This window comes from Rhinolophus ferrumequinum, chromosome 11, assembly GCF_004115265.2.
Source record: "Rhinolophus ferrumequinum isolate MPI-CBG mRhiFer1 chromosome 11, mRhiFer1_v1.p, whole genome shotgun sequence".
Lineage (NCBI taxonomy): Eukaryota > Metazoa > Chordata > Mammalia > Chiroptera > Rhinolophidae > Rhinolophus > Rhinolophus ferrumequinum.
In genome coordinates this window covers 11,033,356-11,049,120 of record NC_046294.1, presented here as the reverse complement: position 1 = coordinate 11,049,120, position 15,765 = coordinate 11,033,356, and the positions used below count along the sequence as shown (strand labels likewise).

Sequence of the window (15,765 nt, the reverse complement as noted above, 5' to 3'; positions counted from 1 at the left end):
CTGATGGGGAACAGGGCAGAAGTGACACAGTTCATCCTCCTCAGACTAACCAGTGCTCCAGGACTGCAGGTCCCCCCCTTTATCATGTTCACTCTCATTTACCTCATCAGTGTGGTTGGAAACCTGGGGATAATCATTTTGATTCTCATGGACTCTCGTCTCCACACTCCCATGTGCTTTTTTCTCAGTAACCTGTCTTTGGTGGACTTTGGCTACTCTATGGCTGTCACTCCCAAAGTCATGGCTAGGTTCCTTGTAGGAGAAAAGGTCATCTGCTGCAATGTGTGTGCTGCTCAGATGTTCTTTTTTGTGGCCTTTGCTACTGTGGAAAGTTACCTCTTGGCCTCAAAGGCTTATGACCGCTTTGCAGCAGTGTGCAAACCCCTGCATTACACCACCACCATGACGACAGGTGTGTGTGCGCGACTAGCCATAGGCTCCTATGTTTATGGTTTCCTGAATGCCTCCATCCACATTACGGACATGTTCACTCTCTCTGAGTCCAATCTGGTCCATCACTTTTTCTGTGATGTTCCAACAGTCATGTCTCTTTCTTGCTCTGACAGACATGTTAGTGAGTTGGTTCTTGTTGTTGTGACAAGCTTCAACATCTTTTTTGCTCTCCTGATTATCTTGATTTCCTACCTGTTCGTATTTGTCACCATCCTGAAGGATATCAGAAGGCTCTATCCACCTGTGCCTCCCACCTCACTGCAGTCTCCATCTTCTATGGGTCAGTTATCTTTATATACTCTCAGCCCAGCTCCAGCCATTCCATAGACACAGACAAAATTGCATCTGTGTTTTATACTATGCTCATCTTCATGCTGAACACCCTGATCTATAGCTTGTGGAGCAAGGAGGTTAAAAATGCATTCAAGAAGGTTGTTGAGAAGAAAAAATTGTCTTTAGGTTTCACCTTGTAAAGTTGTAGATTCCACAATAATCTAATTTTGTCTTGTCAGATCTTCAATATGCAATAACTCACATTTTAAGGCCCACAGTATGTCTAAATTACTGAGGTAATACCATTTATTTTCAAAAGTCTATCATCTAGAAAAAAATATTATATACAAATGTGTGATATCTGAATTAGGATGGCCAAGGGGGACCTTAAGAAATTTGGGGCCCTGTTTATAATAAACTTTATTAATTATATTTGATTTAGTCACATGTTCATATTTTCTCTATCATATGGCAATGCAAGCATTTATGTAAAACATGGCACACACAACACACGTGAATAGAAGCACATGCAAGAATCCCATATGTGCCTATACTCAGAAAAGATGGAAATTTGTTAAAAGATTTGGATGGAATATGGCTAGTTTTAAATTAAAAGTTAAAATAATTTACATTTCAGAATAGAATTTTACATCCAACATCATTTATGTCTCTAGCTAAAAACTATTTTAGGAGCCCAAAATGAAGAAAATGTGGCATGGATTTTTAAATAAAGATATATGCTTTTTGTTGGCTCATTTCATTCAGAGCTAAATACATAGAACATTATAAAGGAATTAATATTCTGTCTTCAATAAGTCTATTGGCAGATATAGTTGGTCATGGGATAATTTTCATAAAGAAGAAGGCCAGAGTACAAGAAGAGGTGATAAGTCAATAAATAGGGAATTTTCCAATTTTTCTGTATGTGGCTACTTTGTCTTATGTTTTGAAAAAGAAATCACTGATTAATAATGTTATCCATTTATCTTGCTGGAAATACTATTAAAAACTAATGCTATTCATTCATGGATACTTCAGGTTTAGATGAGCTCCATCATGTCTTACCCCTCTCCTACTCAACCATTCCACTTCATTCACACTGAGTCCCTTGCTTTTCCTGGACAACTCCAAGCATGCTCCTGCCTCAGGGTCTTTGTACTTGCTGTTATGTGTGCTCAGAAAGCTCCCTCACTTTCTTCAGGTGTTTGCTTAAATGTTACCATATCATAGTCACCCCACCCCCTGAATGACTGTGTTCTCTCCTTGCTTTATTCCTTTATACTTCATAGTTTTAATCACTACTCAACTATTGTATTCATTCATTCATTCACTCACTCACTCACTCATTCATTCATCTATCTCTCTACCAAGAACACAAGAGGGGTCACATTATTTCTACAGTGAGAAAGACTGCAAAACTGAACATATGAGCAACGCACGCATGGTTGGAAATGACCTTGTTTTTATAAGGAATCGGCTATCACTTTGGGAGTGACTGCTGTGGAGTAACCAAAGTCCACCAGAGCAAGATCACTGAGGAAGAAGTACATGGGAGTGTGAAGACAAGAGTCCAGCAGGATCGATGTGATCCCAAGTTCCCAAGCAGAGCGATAAGGTGGATGAGAGTGAACATTACAAAGAGTAGCATCTGTAGTTCTGGGTCATCAGTTATTCTCACAGGAATGAATTCAATCACCTGTGTACTGTTCTCCATTGAAGTCATTTGTGGATTATGCGAATGCCCTATAACAAAGAGAAAAGAGGATCTGGGTAGTAAGTGTGGTTAGAGCCATCATTATGACCAATGTATGCCTTTTATTGGAATTCTCTGAATTTAACGTGAACATAACCACAAAACGTAATTCTTAAATTTTGGTTGAAGCATAGAGTGTTCTAGGCAAAAGGATTTTGGAGAAAACATAGCAGAATCTTCTATCTTCATAAATGATTGAACTAAAGTGGGGGGGGGAAGGGACTTATGCAAAATCACACAACTTGTTACTGACTGGGATATCTTGACCTTCCAATTCAGATTTTCGAACACTGACACAAAATATTCATGCAATAAAATAGGTTAATGTAATTTAATTCATTTCACTTTAATTACCACTTTGCCATCATCTCTATTGCATCAAGAGAAGTATTATATGCTAGCAAAACATAGTTTAATCATGTTCTAGCCTTCAATAGTCTCACAGGATAATAAAATACATAGAATGCGCAATTACCACACAGTGGGATACCATATAAATCATGTAAAAGAAATAAAGACATCTAGAGAATTAAAGTTAAAAGTGTGAGTCCAGACTAGGGACATCTGGGTGCAAATTCTAGCTCCACCATATATTAAATGGCTGACTTTGGATATTCCTTAGTATCACTTTACCATCAGTTTTCCCTTGAACTCATTATCAGACTGGATTGATAATGCAATCTGATGTAAGTTTTCACACATTAAGGCTAGGACAGTTATTGGCCTATGTATGGATTAGAGGGGTGAATGCTGTAAGAGAGGGAATTCCAGAAAAGTGTGCAATCTAACATCCTATATCCTCACTATTATGTGCATTACCTTATTCAGTCGGGAGGTAATTTATCATGGTAGTTTAGCTACCATGATACTATTATTTCCATTTCTTTCTTTCCCAAGTTCTTTCCATTCTCATATTCCTTCTATATCTTTCTCCAATTTTTCACACAGTATTCCTCGTCCACCTAGTGGCCAGTGCCAAATAAGAGTCCATTTATTTTCTGAGTCATCTTGCACATTAACTAAGGTGTCTTAGCCTCCGTTTCCCCATCTGTAAAATTGAGATAACTATATTGCCCGGCACTTAACCAATATTCAATAAATGTAGATATTCTTATTGTTTGAAGATAGTGACAGGCTCTATCTAGGGATCCAAAATGTAGGTAAGGTTAAGGAGGGCTTCCACGTGCAAATGAAATCTGGGATTCTGTGATCTCACCCATTTCATTTTCCTTTGCATTAATTTAATTAATTAATGTATCTATGTAAGAGATAATGATAGCATGGACCAGTGTGGTAGTGAGAAAGGTGATAAGAAATTATCCAGTTCTGGATATATTTCAAAAGTAAAGCTGGCTGGATTTACCAACATATTGCATTGGAGCATTAGAGAAAGGTGGAACAATGATGACTCCATTTCTCATATAGCAATACAAGGAATGGTGTAAAAGAAGCAGATGTTTGGGAAAGAACAAGAACCATTTGGGAAAGAACAAGAGCCATTGCAGGTTAGTCATGCCGAGTCTGACATTCCTTTTGGCCATCCAAGTAGAAGCGTTGCATAAACAATTGAACTGTGCATCAGAGATTTCATTAACTCATTCTCAGAGATGAGTGTGGTTGATTGGATTAATCTGCTACAGATCATTTGTCCTCAGTTCCTTCTGTGAAATGAAATTGATAATGATAATACCCACCTAATAACCATATTTATAGCTAATGTTTACTGAGCTTTACTATAAGCTGGGCACTTGGCTGCAAGAATTATGTCATGCATCCTTTAGAAGCCTTATGAAAAACATACTATTATGATTCGATGTTATAGATAGGAATTCTAAGACTAAGAGAAATCTTAGTAATTTTCTGTGTTGCATCACTAGTAAATGATAAAACAATATTCAAAACTGAGAAGACTGATTTCAGATACCACAGCCTAAACTACCATGGTAAATTACCTCCCAATTGAATAAAGTAATGCACATAATAGCAAGCACTCCATATATCAAAGTGATCACTATTATTTTGTCTAAGTACTGCCTTTGTGCATTCACACTATTCTTTGTGCCAGTCTACACTTGAGTATTCCTTTCTTGTGTCAGAATTTATTTCAGTCTTTGCAGGGTTTTTTTTTCCATCCCTGCTGATGTGAAGCCTCAAAATTCTCTTAGAGAACAGGATATTTTTAATTCCAAAGAAAACATAGCATCTCTCCTATTTGCTCTGCAAAGTTCAAGCCTCTGGATCGGTGTCTTTTATCTTTTATGCATTTATGTGCTCATCAAATTCTGAAAGGAGGTTCATAAATTTTAAAAAAAATGGTTAAGAACCACAGCTTGGGCTATTATGACAGAAGCATGGCTGCTCTATTTAGGAGAAGCTGGGATTGGGTGCCTTTATCCTTAGTCTAAGCTTTCTGTGTTCAATGCCAGATACCACCTAGATTTTCTTTCTGTCAAAGCTCTGTGGAACACTGGTGTCATTTTATAAGTCCTAAAAATAATTCTGTGTTATCAAAAAAGTTTTTTTTAAGTTTGGAAACAAATACTTAAAACATCCTAGAAAGTCAAGTGCTCATTAGCCTATAAAGACGCTTAGAAGTATTGCAGCGGTGAACACACAATGCAATATGTAGATGACGTATTATAGAATTGTAGACTTGAAACCTATATAATTTTACTAACCAATGTCACCCTATAAGTTTAATTTAAAAAAAAATTTTAAAAGCTGTTTAACTATAAATTGTTCATGGAAATGCTTTTTCCTGTGTAAACCTCTTAACTCCCCCAAAGCGTTAGTGTTTGAGAAAAAAATTCTCTATTAGAAAGAAGTGTGTAATTCATAAAATTCCTACCTAGTGTCCCCCTGGGGGCAATGCATTTCAGAATTGTGCTCTGAACACTCATGACAACTTTCAGGGAGCCATTTATAATTTGCCCATTTTCATGATTTTTTCTCTTAGCTTGAGCATTCTGTGAAGACTCGTTTATATCACGTTTACCATTCAAAATCAAAATGTCTGGAATGTATTAGTTATCAAGAAATATTATGTGAATCAATGAATAACGCTGAACCTTTTGTTTGTTTCTTTAATGGAGAATAGAGTAACCAACCATTCCAATTTGCCCAGGGCTAAGGGGTTTCCTGAGACTCGGAACTTTTAATGCTAAATCTGGAAAGTCCCAGGCAAATGGGCCAAGTTGGTCATGCTAGGTGATGGCGATTAGTTGTTTGTTGATTTTTGTCCTTAGTTGTCTTATGTGTGCACTCTCACTCTCTGTGTTTGGAATCGAGTGAAACACTGACCATGAATTCTTCTGCTTAATCCTCACAACAATCCTGGGAGATAAGGCATTATTTGGTGTCCATTTCACTGACAAGGAAACAAAGACAAAGGTTTCATGCCTTGCCCAAGAATACACTGCCTTAACTCCCATCTGTCTCTAATGTCTGCGCCCCTAATGACTTCTCTCTCCTGCGTTCTAAAATGAATTCTGCAGGCACAGCAAAGAGAATAAGGTCACAAAGCTCATCTTTGAAAATAAGTGCTCAGTAATTCTTGTAGAAAATAACTTGGACAAGCATAATCCATTCCCTGCTGAGTGAGATAGAGATGGAGAGAGAAAGAAACATGGAAAGCCATAATCTTGACATTAATCCAAGAGGCGAGTGACTTTGAATATGAGCTTTTAATATTTTATAAACAGGCCAAGTAAGCTGAGAGCTATTTTTAGCTCTGAGTTATGCAATACAATCGCATGGGCAGGTGGCCTACATTTTCAGTTTCATGTTTGGTGAGGAGTTTTGCAATCTAAGTGAGGATGCCATTCCACTGGCCATGTTTGGGAAAGGCAGCCAGAGTCCTATGGATGCTGAACAGGAGAACTAGCTGGTGTTGAGAAACGGGAGATGGAAAATCTGGGTTCTAGCCTCTGCACTGTGATATGGCTTGGGGAGAGTTATTCAAGGATTTTGTGCCTTGGTTTCCTCAAGTGAGGAATAAGAGATGGGGGAGTAGGTCAAGATACAGTAGAAGGCATGCAGAGCCAGAAAACACAGTGGGTTAGGATCCTGGTTCTACCATTTAGCACCTGTGTAGCTGAGCCTCAGTTTTACCATCTGTGAAATGGAAAATTTAACTGGCCCCTCACAGATTTGTTGTGAATTTTAAAGAAATATTGTACCTTAAAATATAGAAAACATCTCTGGCATGATAAAGATACTCAAAATTGTAATTCCCTTCCTTTGAATGTCCAATCATTCAGCCACTCAGCAAGAATCACTGAGCACCTGCTATGTGCCAGGTACTCATCTAGGTACTAGGAATACAGAGTGCATGTCCTCAAAGCCCTTATCGTTTCATAGAATATGGTGACACTTCTCCAGCTTATTTGACCTTCAGTAAAGTCACTTCACATCTCTGAGCCTTAGTTTTATCAACTAAGAACTATGATAATAAATTAAGTTGTTCGAGTAGCTGTGAGAAACGACATAGGTGACCGTGCCAGGCAGAGCTCCTAGCACAGAGGAAACCTCAGGAACTGTTTGGGGAGGCACAGGGGTGGTCTCTAAGGATCTTTACTTCTCTAGAAATGTGACTGTTGGGTGCACTAACCTCAGGGCTATTATTTTCGACTTACTTCAGAAAACACATTTGGGGATTGAGGGTTTTATCTCTAAGATTGCTAGCAATAAAAAAATCACAATCCTGAAGAAATTTAAAAATATTATTTGGCCATCAGAAGTTCTCGTCGAATTGAGAGTGGGTGAGGGGACGTCTTAGATCTTATTTGCTGGGAAATAGGCTCTGAAACACATTTGCGAGCAGGTGGCTCACTGGGGAATGTCCTTGGGAACAGCACTACTGAGGGAGAGATGGCAGCAGAATCAGAGAGAAGGAGAAGCTGGGCTGTGAGGCAGTCACAACAGAGGCTTCAGCCAAGTTTACAGGAAACTCTGGGGCTGGGACAGCCCCCAGGAGCTGTCTCAAGGAGACAAGGCCTCTGTATCCCTCACTGATCCATCTTAGATGCAGTCACCCGGGGTGAGGTGGCTCCCTTCAGCTGAAGGCAATGCCTGGAGGGCATTCGTCTGTGAGGTCCAGGCAGCTCACCCACAGGTGCACTACGGGATACGTTATTGCTGATACACGAGATGTTTAGAATTGAAGAGGGGAAATGAAAAGAGCAGCTAACTAGAAAACTACAGCGAAGAGGTTGCTACTCTTAACTAGAAAATCAACACATTGGCTCTTGGATATGTCTTGCTCTTCAACTGTAGCCAGGCCAACATATCACTGAGGTAGAAAGTGACCGTTATCTGAGGAGAGAACCAGTAATATGTTTATAGCAACAAAAGATGACTCTGTCAGAAACATCCAGGGAGAAGCAAGCATGAAGTGGGCTGTGGCCACCAGCCAGGGCGGCTGTGGTGTGTGCAGTGGTCTGCAAGGCTGGGAAACGGCACGAAACGGGGCTCAGCCGCTTCCTGGACATGAGACTCTCAGAAGCCACTTCCCTTCCCCAGGCCTCAGCTTCCTTGTCTGTAACAAGCAACAGCGGAACTAAAATAGCTCTAAGATTTCTTTCATAGCTATTCACCAATAATTCTAGATCTTTATCAGTACTGTTAGCAAGAAAAAAAATGATTACAAAATAGATGACTTGTAATCACTTCACTTCTTCTGGTAGAAGATAAATTTTGTGGTTATGCTTGCTCTATGTTTTTCATTTTCCTACTGATTTGCTGGCTGAAATGCGTACAGACATCTCTCATATTACTGAGAGTTTTTTAATCCTATTGTTTTAGCATTTACATTTCTACTGTATTTTTCCATTTCTGGAGGATAGGAACTTGTCTCTTATTTACTATACAGTCCTTGGTGGAGTAACTTTCACATGCTAGATATACCAGTTATGTTTTATTCTGAAAACCAACTCAGGCTAACATAAAGGAAAAAAAACAGGAGGTAATTGAAAGGATATCAAGAGGTTCACAGAGTCAAAGGGAAACTGGGCACAAGACAGGAACCAAGGGCATTATCAGAGAGCGGAAGAACAGAAGTCAGAGGCAAAGAGACTGTCGCCTGTCTGGAATGGCCTGACCAGAATCCCATCACTGGCTGTGCCCCATTCAAAGAGCCAATGCCAACTACCAAGACTAAAAACAAATGAGCCCCAGTCCATTCATGTTCCACAGAGCACAGGAAAAATTCCTGCCGACAAAGTTATTGAACACTGAGTCGTTAATCTCCAAGTGCATTTCATCCGTCACCATACATGCAAGAGGATTTGCTTTGTTGAAGTAAGAATTACGTCTTACGGTCTTATATTTGTATTCTCCTGAGCACCTTTCCACGTAACAGAACTTATCATAAAAGAGTGTCTGTAAATGATTTATACATCAAATAAGTCCTCTATTGAAGTTTACTAAAACATAAGGCTACTTTTCTTTTCTCAGAGAATTGGGCAAGGAAAGCAAGACATACGTTCGATCTTGGCTCCTCTTGTTAACAGTACGCAGGCAAGTGAACTTCTCAAAGCTTTGGTTTCCTCAACTGCAAAATTAAAGCACAAAAGTATATCTCGTGGTGAACAAATGAAAGTAAAAATGTCTTTTGACACATCAAAAACTTTCTAGAATTTAAAGCATGAGTAAGAGTCAAATAAGATTTGGTTCTCTGTGTTTAAGCAAGTTAAACTGTGGGAATCAGTGTTTTCTATTGTAAAATGAAAGGGTTAATTTAGATTATTTTTGAAATCTCTTTGAGGACTTAACAATTCTGACACTGTAATGCTAGCTTCAATTGTCAAGAATTACCATTTTAATTTTCCTTTTTCTATATATAAAGCTAAGTAAATCACGTAATGCACAAAGGGAGCCTCCTATTTAGAATAATTCAATCATGAATCCTTTTTCAAAAGGATTATCTATCCTGATATAAATAATTGTCCTGATTTATGTGTTTTCACGTTCTGTTCTTGGACATTTCAGGAAGGAGGTCTTCCTGTGCTTTTATTGTACTATTTTGATCTACAGACCTTACAGTGTCTTTCATTCATTAGATCATTCCTGCAGGGAGAGCGTGTTGTTGATAGCCAAATGGGCAGTTAGTCTCTATTTGACAGATTTCCTATGTGGAAGTGAAAAAGCTCCCCACAGTAATGTGTATTCTGTAAATTGATGTCTTGCTGGCGACAAGACGCCTCCTTCTGAGTAGCTTCTGTAAGTGAATACTTGTGTAGTGTCAGCTTGAAATGTGTCTGCTGTAGAACTTGGAGGTTGAAGGAATGGAAGTCAAACAATGGGTGGGAATAAAGGCTTGGACTTGGATGGGGTGGAAAGAGGAGGGAGCTAAGGGGTCAAAAGTGGGAAGTATAAGAACAGATATTACAGAAATCTCAGCTGTATCAAATATGCATCATTATGATGGGCATCTTCACAGACTTTATTTCATGTTGTCTCCGCAGTTTATTCTGTATGTTGGGTTCAAAGAAATTAAATGACTTTCTTGAGGTCACACCGCTGACAAGAAGAGTAAGGATTTTCATTCAACTCTTGATACCAGAGCTAGTACTCCTTTATACCAATTTGCAGTCAATTGTAACACAAGGTTGAGATAACTTCAACAGAAAATAGAAATATGTAGATATTAGGCCTTCATCTCTTAGTAGATCAACATCCATTTTTTGCCTAAACTGAAAGAGGCAGAAATAAACACACCCAGAAATACACCTTACTATGTACTGTCACAATTATGATATACAAACTGTAGACTTTAATTTTTTATAGGGACTTAATAGCTTAGTGGTGAGGGAAGTTCATGCTTGGGCTGAAGATAGAAGGAAGTTGAGGAGAAAATGAAGAGAAAGGGGAGGAGGAGGAGGAGGAGGAGGAGAAAGAAAACGAGGAAGAAGAAGAGGAGGAGAAAGAAAAAGAAGTCAATTATATCAACCAAGTAGGGAAAGAAACTGAGATAAAACTGGAATGAGCTCAATGCTGGTTCTCAAATCTCTGAATGTAGGTGCCCTTGAGCTCTGTAACTTCCGTAATCACTGAGAAGGATCCTTACGTGAAGTGGATCCTCCCCTGTAAAGACTGTTCTTATATGTGTGTTGTTGGGTAGGTCCCACTGCTGAAGGGAGGAGGGAGGCAGGAGGATGGATGAGGCAGGTCTAGCTTTTCAAGGTCTAAGATCCAGAAGAAGCTCCTTATCTCTTTAGGAGATGGCAGCCATATGCCAGAGAAAGCTTTTCATATAGGTCAGCCTCATGTTCCAAAATGTCCTCTTTGCTCGTCTCTCCACAAGACTCATGATCCGCCCTTGCCAGGCAGAGGCTACCTGTGCAGAATGGAATGTGATAATCTCAAAGCTAATTTCCTTGATTTATCCCACTAAGATTTCTGGTTTTCACATTTAAAATAAATAGTCATTTTTGTGTGTGATCTTGAAATCATGAAATACATGATAACTTAGACTAATTGTAACTATAAATGCCATCAAGCAGTCGATATGTGAGGAACAAAATTAATCACCACTCCCCACACACACACATTCACTTACACCATCAAGCACGTGAAACAAGACTGAAGGTGGACATCTGCCGTGCGTCATTGTGCTGTTCTTATCTAAGTGAATTTCCGCAGGCTTTTTTATTTTTGCAGCATCTAATTACAGAACATCAGAAAGCAACAGGGGTCCAGAGGTGAGCTGAATTACTGAAAAATAGAAGCAAACAGGGCATAGAAAGCTAATGTCTATTCACAATAGATTCACCAAACTTAAGGTGAGAAATGTAAGCATTTAATTCAAAAGACAAATATCTTCTTTCATAGCCCTTGGGGGGTGAAAATTCTTTTTTTCTCCAAACCTTCTGCAAGTTTTGGTAATTATGTAAGACAAAGGCCAAAAACATAGAACAGAGCGCAGTCTCTCTGAAGAAAGGGACGTTTATTCAGGTTAAAGTTCCAACAAGGTATCTACAGGAACTGTTATATACATAAAGTGGCTTGTTGTTTCTACCAAAGTTGTCCTAACACTTTAGCAGAAGGACATGGAGAATACAATGGCACACAACCGATGAGTGACAGTGGATGTGTGGGTGGACTCAGAAGGGTGGGTGGTTGGGAGGATTTAATACAGGGTCACTTGGCTCTTGATCCAGTGCTCTGTTCTTTTAATTACAACCTTCTCTGAGACATTATTAAAAATATTGAAACATCCTTTGTCAGCATTAGAAACTTTACTTTTAAATCCATGGACCAAAGAAATGAAAAGCATCACGCTGTACCTTCCAGCAAAGACTATACAAGGAAGATGTGATCCTGACACCAAATTTTAATAGTGAATGGAAATGTCTTCCAATTAAAAATGGAGAGGGGAAATTCAATGCATTCAGTTCATGTTTTCATCTTTTTCTTTACACCGTGTCAAGAAACAAATGCAAGAAGGTTATAAGCGTCCCATGTTGTCATTCTGCTAAAATAAGATTATCTTCCTGAATGAGATATTTCAAAGAGCTGCTTTATATGACTTCTCCTAATAGCAGAAGTAACCACTGTTTTGGGAGAATAAAGAACTGAAATCTGCCAAATGTCAGAAATCATGATGACATCTTGCCTGAAGGAAGGTTTCTCCTTTGGTTACCTGCCTGCCTTCTACTCACACTTAAAGATTGGGGATAAAGTTTGTTGAGTATTTTCCAGAGAGTATTTTTCACTTCTTGGTTCCTAAGGCTGTAGATCAAGGAGTTCAGCACGGGAATCACTACAGTATAAAACAAAGATGCTGTTTTGTCCATGTCCATGGACTGGCTGGAGGGGGGCTGTAAGTACAGGAAGATGACTGTGCCATGGAAGATGGAGACTGTGGTGAGATGGGACGCACACGTGGAGAAGTCTTTCTTCTGTCCTTTAGCAGAACTCATCCTTTGAATGGCAATGTATATGAAAAGGTAAGAGATGAGGATGACCAGCAGAGTGGAAAAGACATTGAAGCCAATGACAAAGAAAACGACCAACTTGCTGATGCGTGTGTTGGAGCATGAGAGAGCCAGGAGTGGGGGAATGTTGCAGAAAAAAAGAGTAATCACATTAGAACCACAGAAGGAGAATCTAAAGGTGTCTGCTGTGTGGATGGAAGCATTGAGGAAGCCACAGATATAGGAGCCAATAGCCAGCAGGGCACACACCTTACTGTCATGGTGGTGGTGTAATGAAGAGGTCTACAGACAGCTGCATGGTGGTCATGGACCATGCAGGCCAGGAGGTAGAACTCGACCGTGCAAAACCCACAAAGAACTGGGCAGCACATCCATTGTAGGAGATGACTTTGTTCCCTGACTGCAATGCAGCCACCATCTTAGGAGCTACGGCTGATGAATCACCCAGGTCTACAAAGGAGAGGTTGCTGAGGAAGAAGTACGTCAGAGCGTGAAGATGGGAGTCTGAGTGGATGATTGTCATCATTGCCCCATTTCCAGCCAGAGTGAGGAGGTAGATAAACAAAAGCAGCAGGAGGAGGGGAACCTGAATATTGGGGTCATCAGTTAATCCCAAGAGGATGAACTCTGTCACTTCTGTGCTATTCTCCATTGGGATCAACTTCAATTTAGCCTGGTGATTAAAGAAGAGAAGCCAAAGCAAAGCAGATGAAAGTATAAGAGGAATGACGGGATGATAGTGTTGGAGAAGAGGAGAATTTTCCCCCTTTATCCTTGTTTAGTTCTTACAGCTGGATTAATAATACAATAATAAAAATGACACACAATTAGATTAACAGGAGAAAAACCCATTTAATACGTGCGCACGGGAGAATATGATGCTCAGGTCATAAAATGAGGCTCAAAGAAATGATCAAACTAGGCACCTTTTCATACTTTTCAGACAAAGAGACATGAAATTTGTGAGAAATTGACAGGACAAAGAAAGTTAGTGCTCAATAGAAAGGAATCTAAGTAAGGTTTTGGGTGAGGCAATAAATTAGTCAAGGCTACAAGGTTTGTTTATACACGCTTTTTCGACTCTAGACTTTTTAACTCTGTGATCAGGTTGTCTCTTAGCCCTTAAGGGCAGGGAGGGCACCTGTCACATGGAGATTTATTTCCTGAATTTAGAGAGACAGAGGAGAGTCAGAGAGTTCCTCCTGCTCCTGCTACTTCTTAAGTCATTTTAATTTGAAATAGTCAATTCGCTATTGTGGGATAACTTGGGGCAGCCTATGCTGGGCCTGACAATATACATACAGACAGACAACTAATACACCAGGGGTGCCAAAAAATGTATACAAATGGACACTTTGATTAATGTTGCTCAAGCAGTAGTTCGCCATAATCAGAAGTGTCTGGATGCTGATGGTAACCACTTTGAGCACCTCTTGTAATTGCAGAAGTCAAACGTGACTTATATTTATCTTTTTTATCAAAAGATATTGAGTATTGAGTATTAAGTATATATTGAGTATTACAATTTTAATACAGTTTTCCTTTCTTAAAATGTGTATATATTTTGTTGGCACCCTCTGTATATTAAGAGTATACTACTATGTGTAAGGCACATGCTAGACCCTTCCATTATATAATAGCATTTAATCCTGTGAGATTAGTGCTATTCTGCCCATTTGATGGATGAGAAAGTTAAGGCTTGGGGAGCTGAATATGGACCAAAATAACCTGATTAGTCGAAGTCAGAATCAGAGTTCAAACCTTTGTGTTTTGGAATCTAAAGTCCACACACTCACAGCTTGGACTATTCTACCTATTTATATCATATAAAACAAATTATGATGTGTCTGGTAGCATTGTTTCCAAGATTTTATTTATTCAATTTTTAAAAATAAAAAAGAGCAGTATGAAGTGAAAAAGTATAAATCCCTCATTTCTTGCCTGTGTATTTCACTCCCAAGAATATAGCCTTGTGGCAATTTCCTGACATTTTCTATGCACATATAATTACATGGCATTAATCATAATAATAGCTCACTACATCCCAGACACTGTTCCAAGGGCCTTACTTGTGGTTAACTCATTTAATTCTCACACCGACTCTTTCGGGTTGATTCTATTATTTTCTTCATTTTACACAAGCACTCCCTTGTTTCAGATTTGTCACCTTTATAAATAATACTCCATAATATACAACATGCAAACAGAGCATTTTGCTTTCTTACTTAGACTATTTTCGGTTGAAAGTACATGTTACAATTAGTCTCCTTTTTCTAGCTACTATCTCATCCTAAAATCTAGTAGATTTTAGACGGGGACTGGAGAGCTAGCATTATATAATAATAATAATGATAATAATAAAATAACTATTTCCCAAAGTCACATAACTGGTAAGTGTTAAAACCTTTAATTCCACTGGAAGTGGAATTAAAACCTTGGTCTGTCTGGTGTTAAATCCAGGGCTCTTAACTACAACTTTCAATGTCTTTATGAGTTTATCCTTCAACAGTGATTTAATTGAAATTTATATTCATGTATTTACAGGGAAATAGGTAGATCTCTATCTCCTGTCAGAAGTCTTTGTTATCGATGCTCGTTACAATGAAGCCCTCCCTTCTCTGATTTTTCAAAGCACTGGAGTCTTGGTTGATTATCACAGAAGTAGTGGGCAGTCACCCGGCTCCTCACCTGGTGCTGAGCCCCTTGGGACAGAGACAGTCTTTATCCCCTCTGGCCACCCAGTGGACTGTGGCCTCTTGCACATGTAAATAAGTATTTGGTGAATTGCATCGAACATCTAAATGTTTAAACATTGTTTTCATGCTAATTCTACAACAAAGAGTTTATTGTTCTCTTGTCCAGCTGGATCCATGTTTTCTGCCAAAATATTAGCTTAGACTTGTGGTATGAAAAATATTCAGAAGTAAAGTGAGATTGGGGATGGACAGGCCTAGAATTGTGTCCTAATTCTAGGGCACAAGTCTCCCTTCTACTGTTTTTCCTCAGCCTGAGGTGGTTTACAGGCTTTTCCTGTCCCTGGTAGTAGGGTGGATGGAAACAGGCTGAGACAAGGGAAGAGAGAAAATGTGTGGAGAAGAAAAGAATGGAAGAAACAAAGAACTAGAAAGAGACAAATGTTTCAGCTCCACTTGACCTTGACTTACCTTGGCAAGCAACTGCATTGATCAGATTTGCAAGGAAACTTTCTTATATCACAAAAAGAATGGGGCAGCCCAGCCTGTCCTGCTTGGATGACAATTACACACACAAGTGTTGTGGCTGGGATTGTAAGAACTGGCTCAGCCAGCTTTTGAAACACTACTGAACAGGAACCATGATGATATTACACTC

At 39.2% G+C, this 15,765-nt stretch overlaps 1 protein-coding gene and 1 pseudogene across 1 annotated transcript; one reads left to right on the top strand and one right to left on the bottom strand.

Moving 5' to 3' along the window:
- On the top strand, positions 1-926 carry LOC117030761 (olfactory receptor 5B2-like; annotated as a pseudogene).
- Positions 927-7,788: 6,862 nt separating this feature from the next.
- On the bottom strand, positions 7,789-13,066 carry LOC117031036 (olfactory receptor 1444-like). Its single transcript, XM_033121320.1, is given in 5 exon segments — positions 7,789-8,015; positions 8,961-9,029; positions 12,120-12,668; positions 12,671-12,754; positions 12,757-13,066. Coding segments are annotated over 5 exon segments (1,239 nt in total).
- Between the last annotated feature and the right edge of the window lie 2,699 nt (positions 13,067-15,765).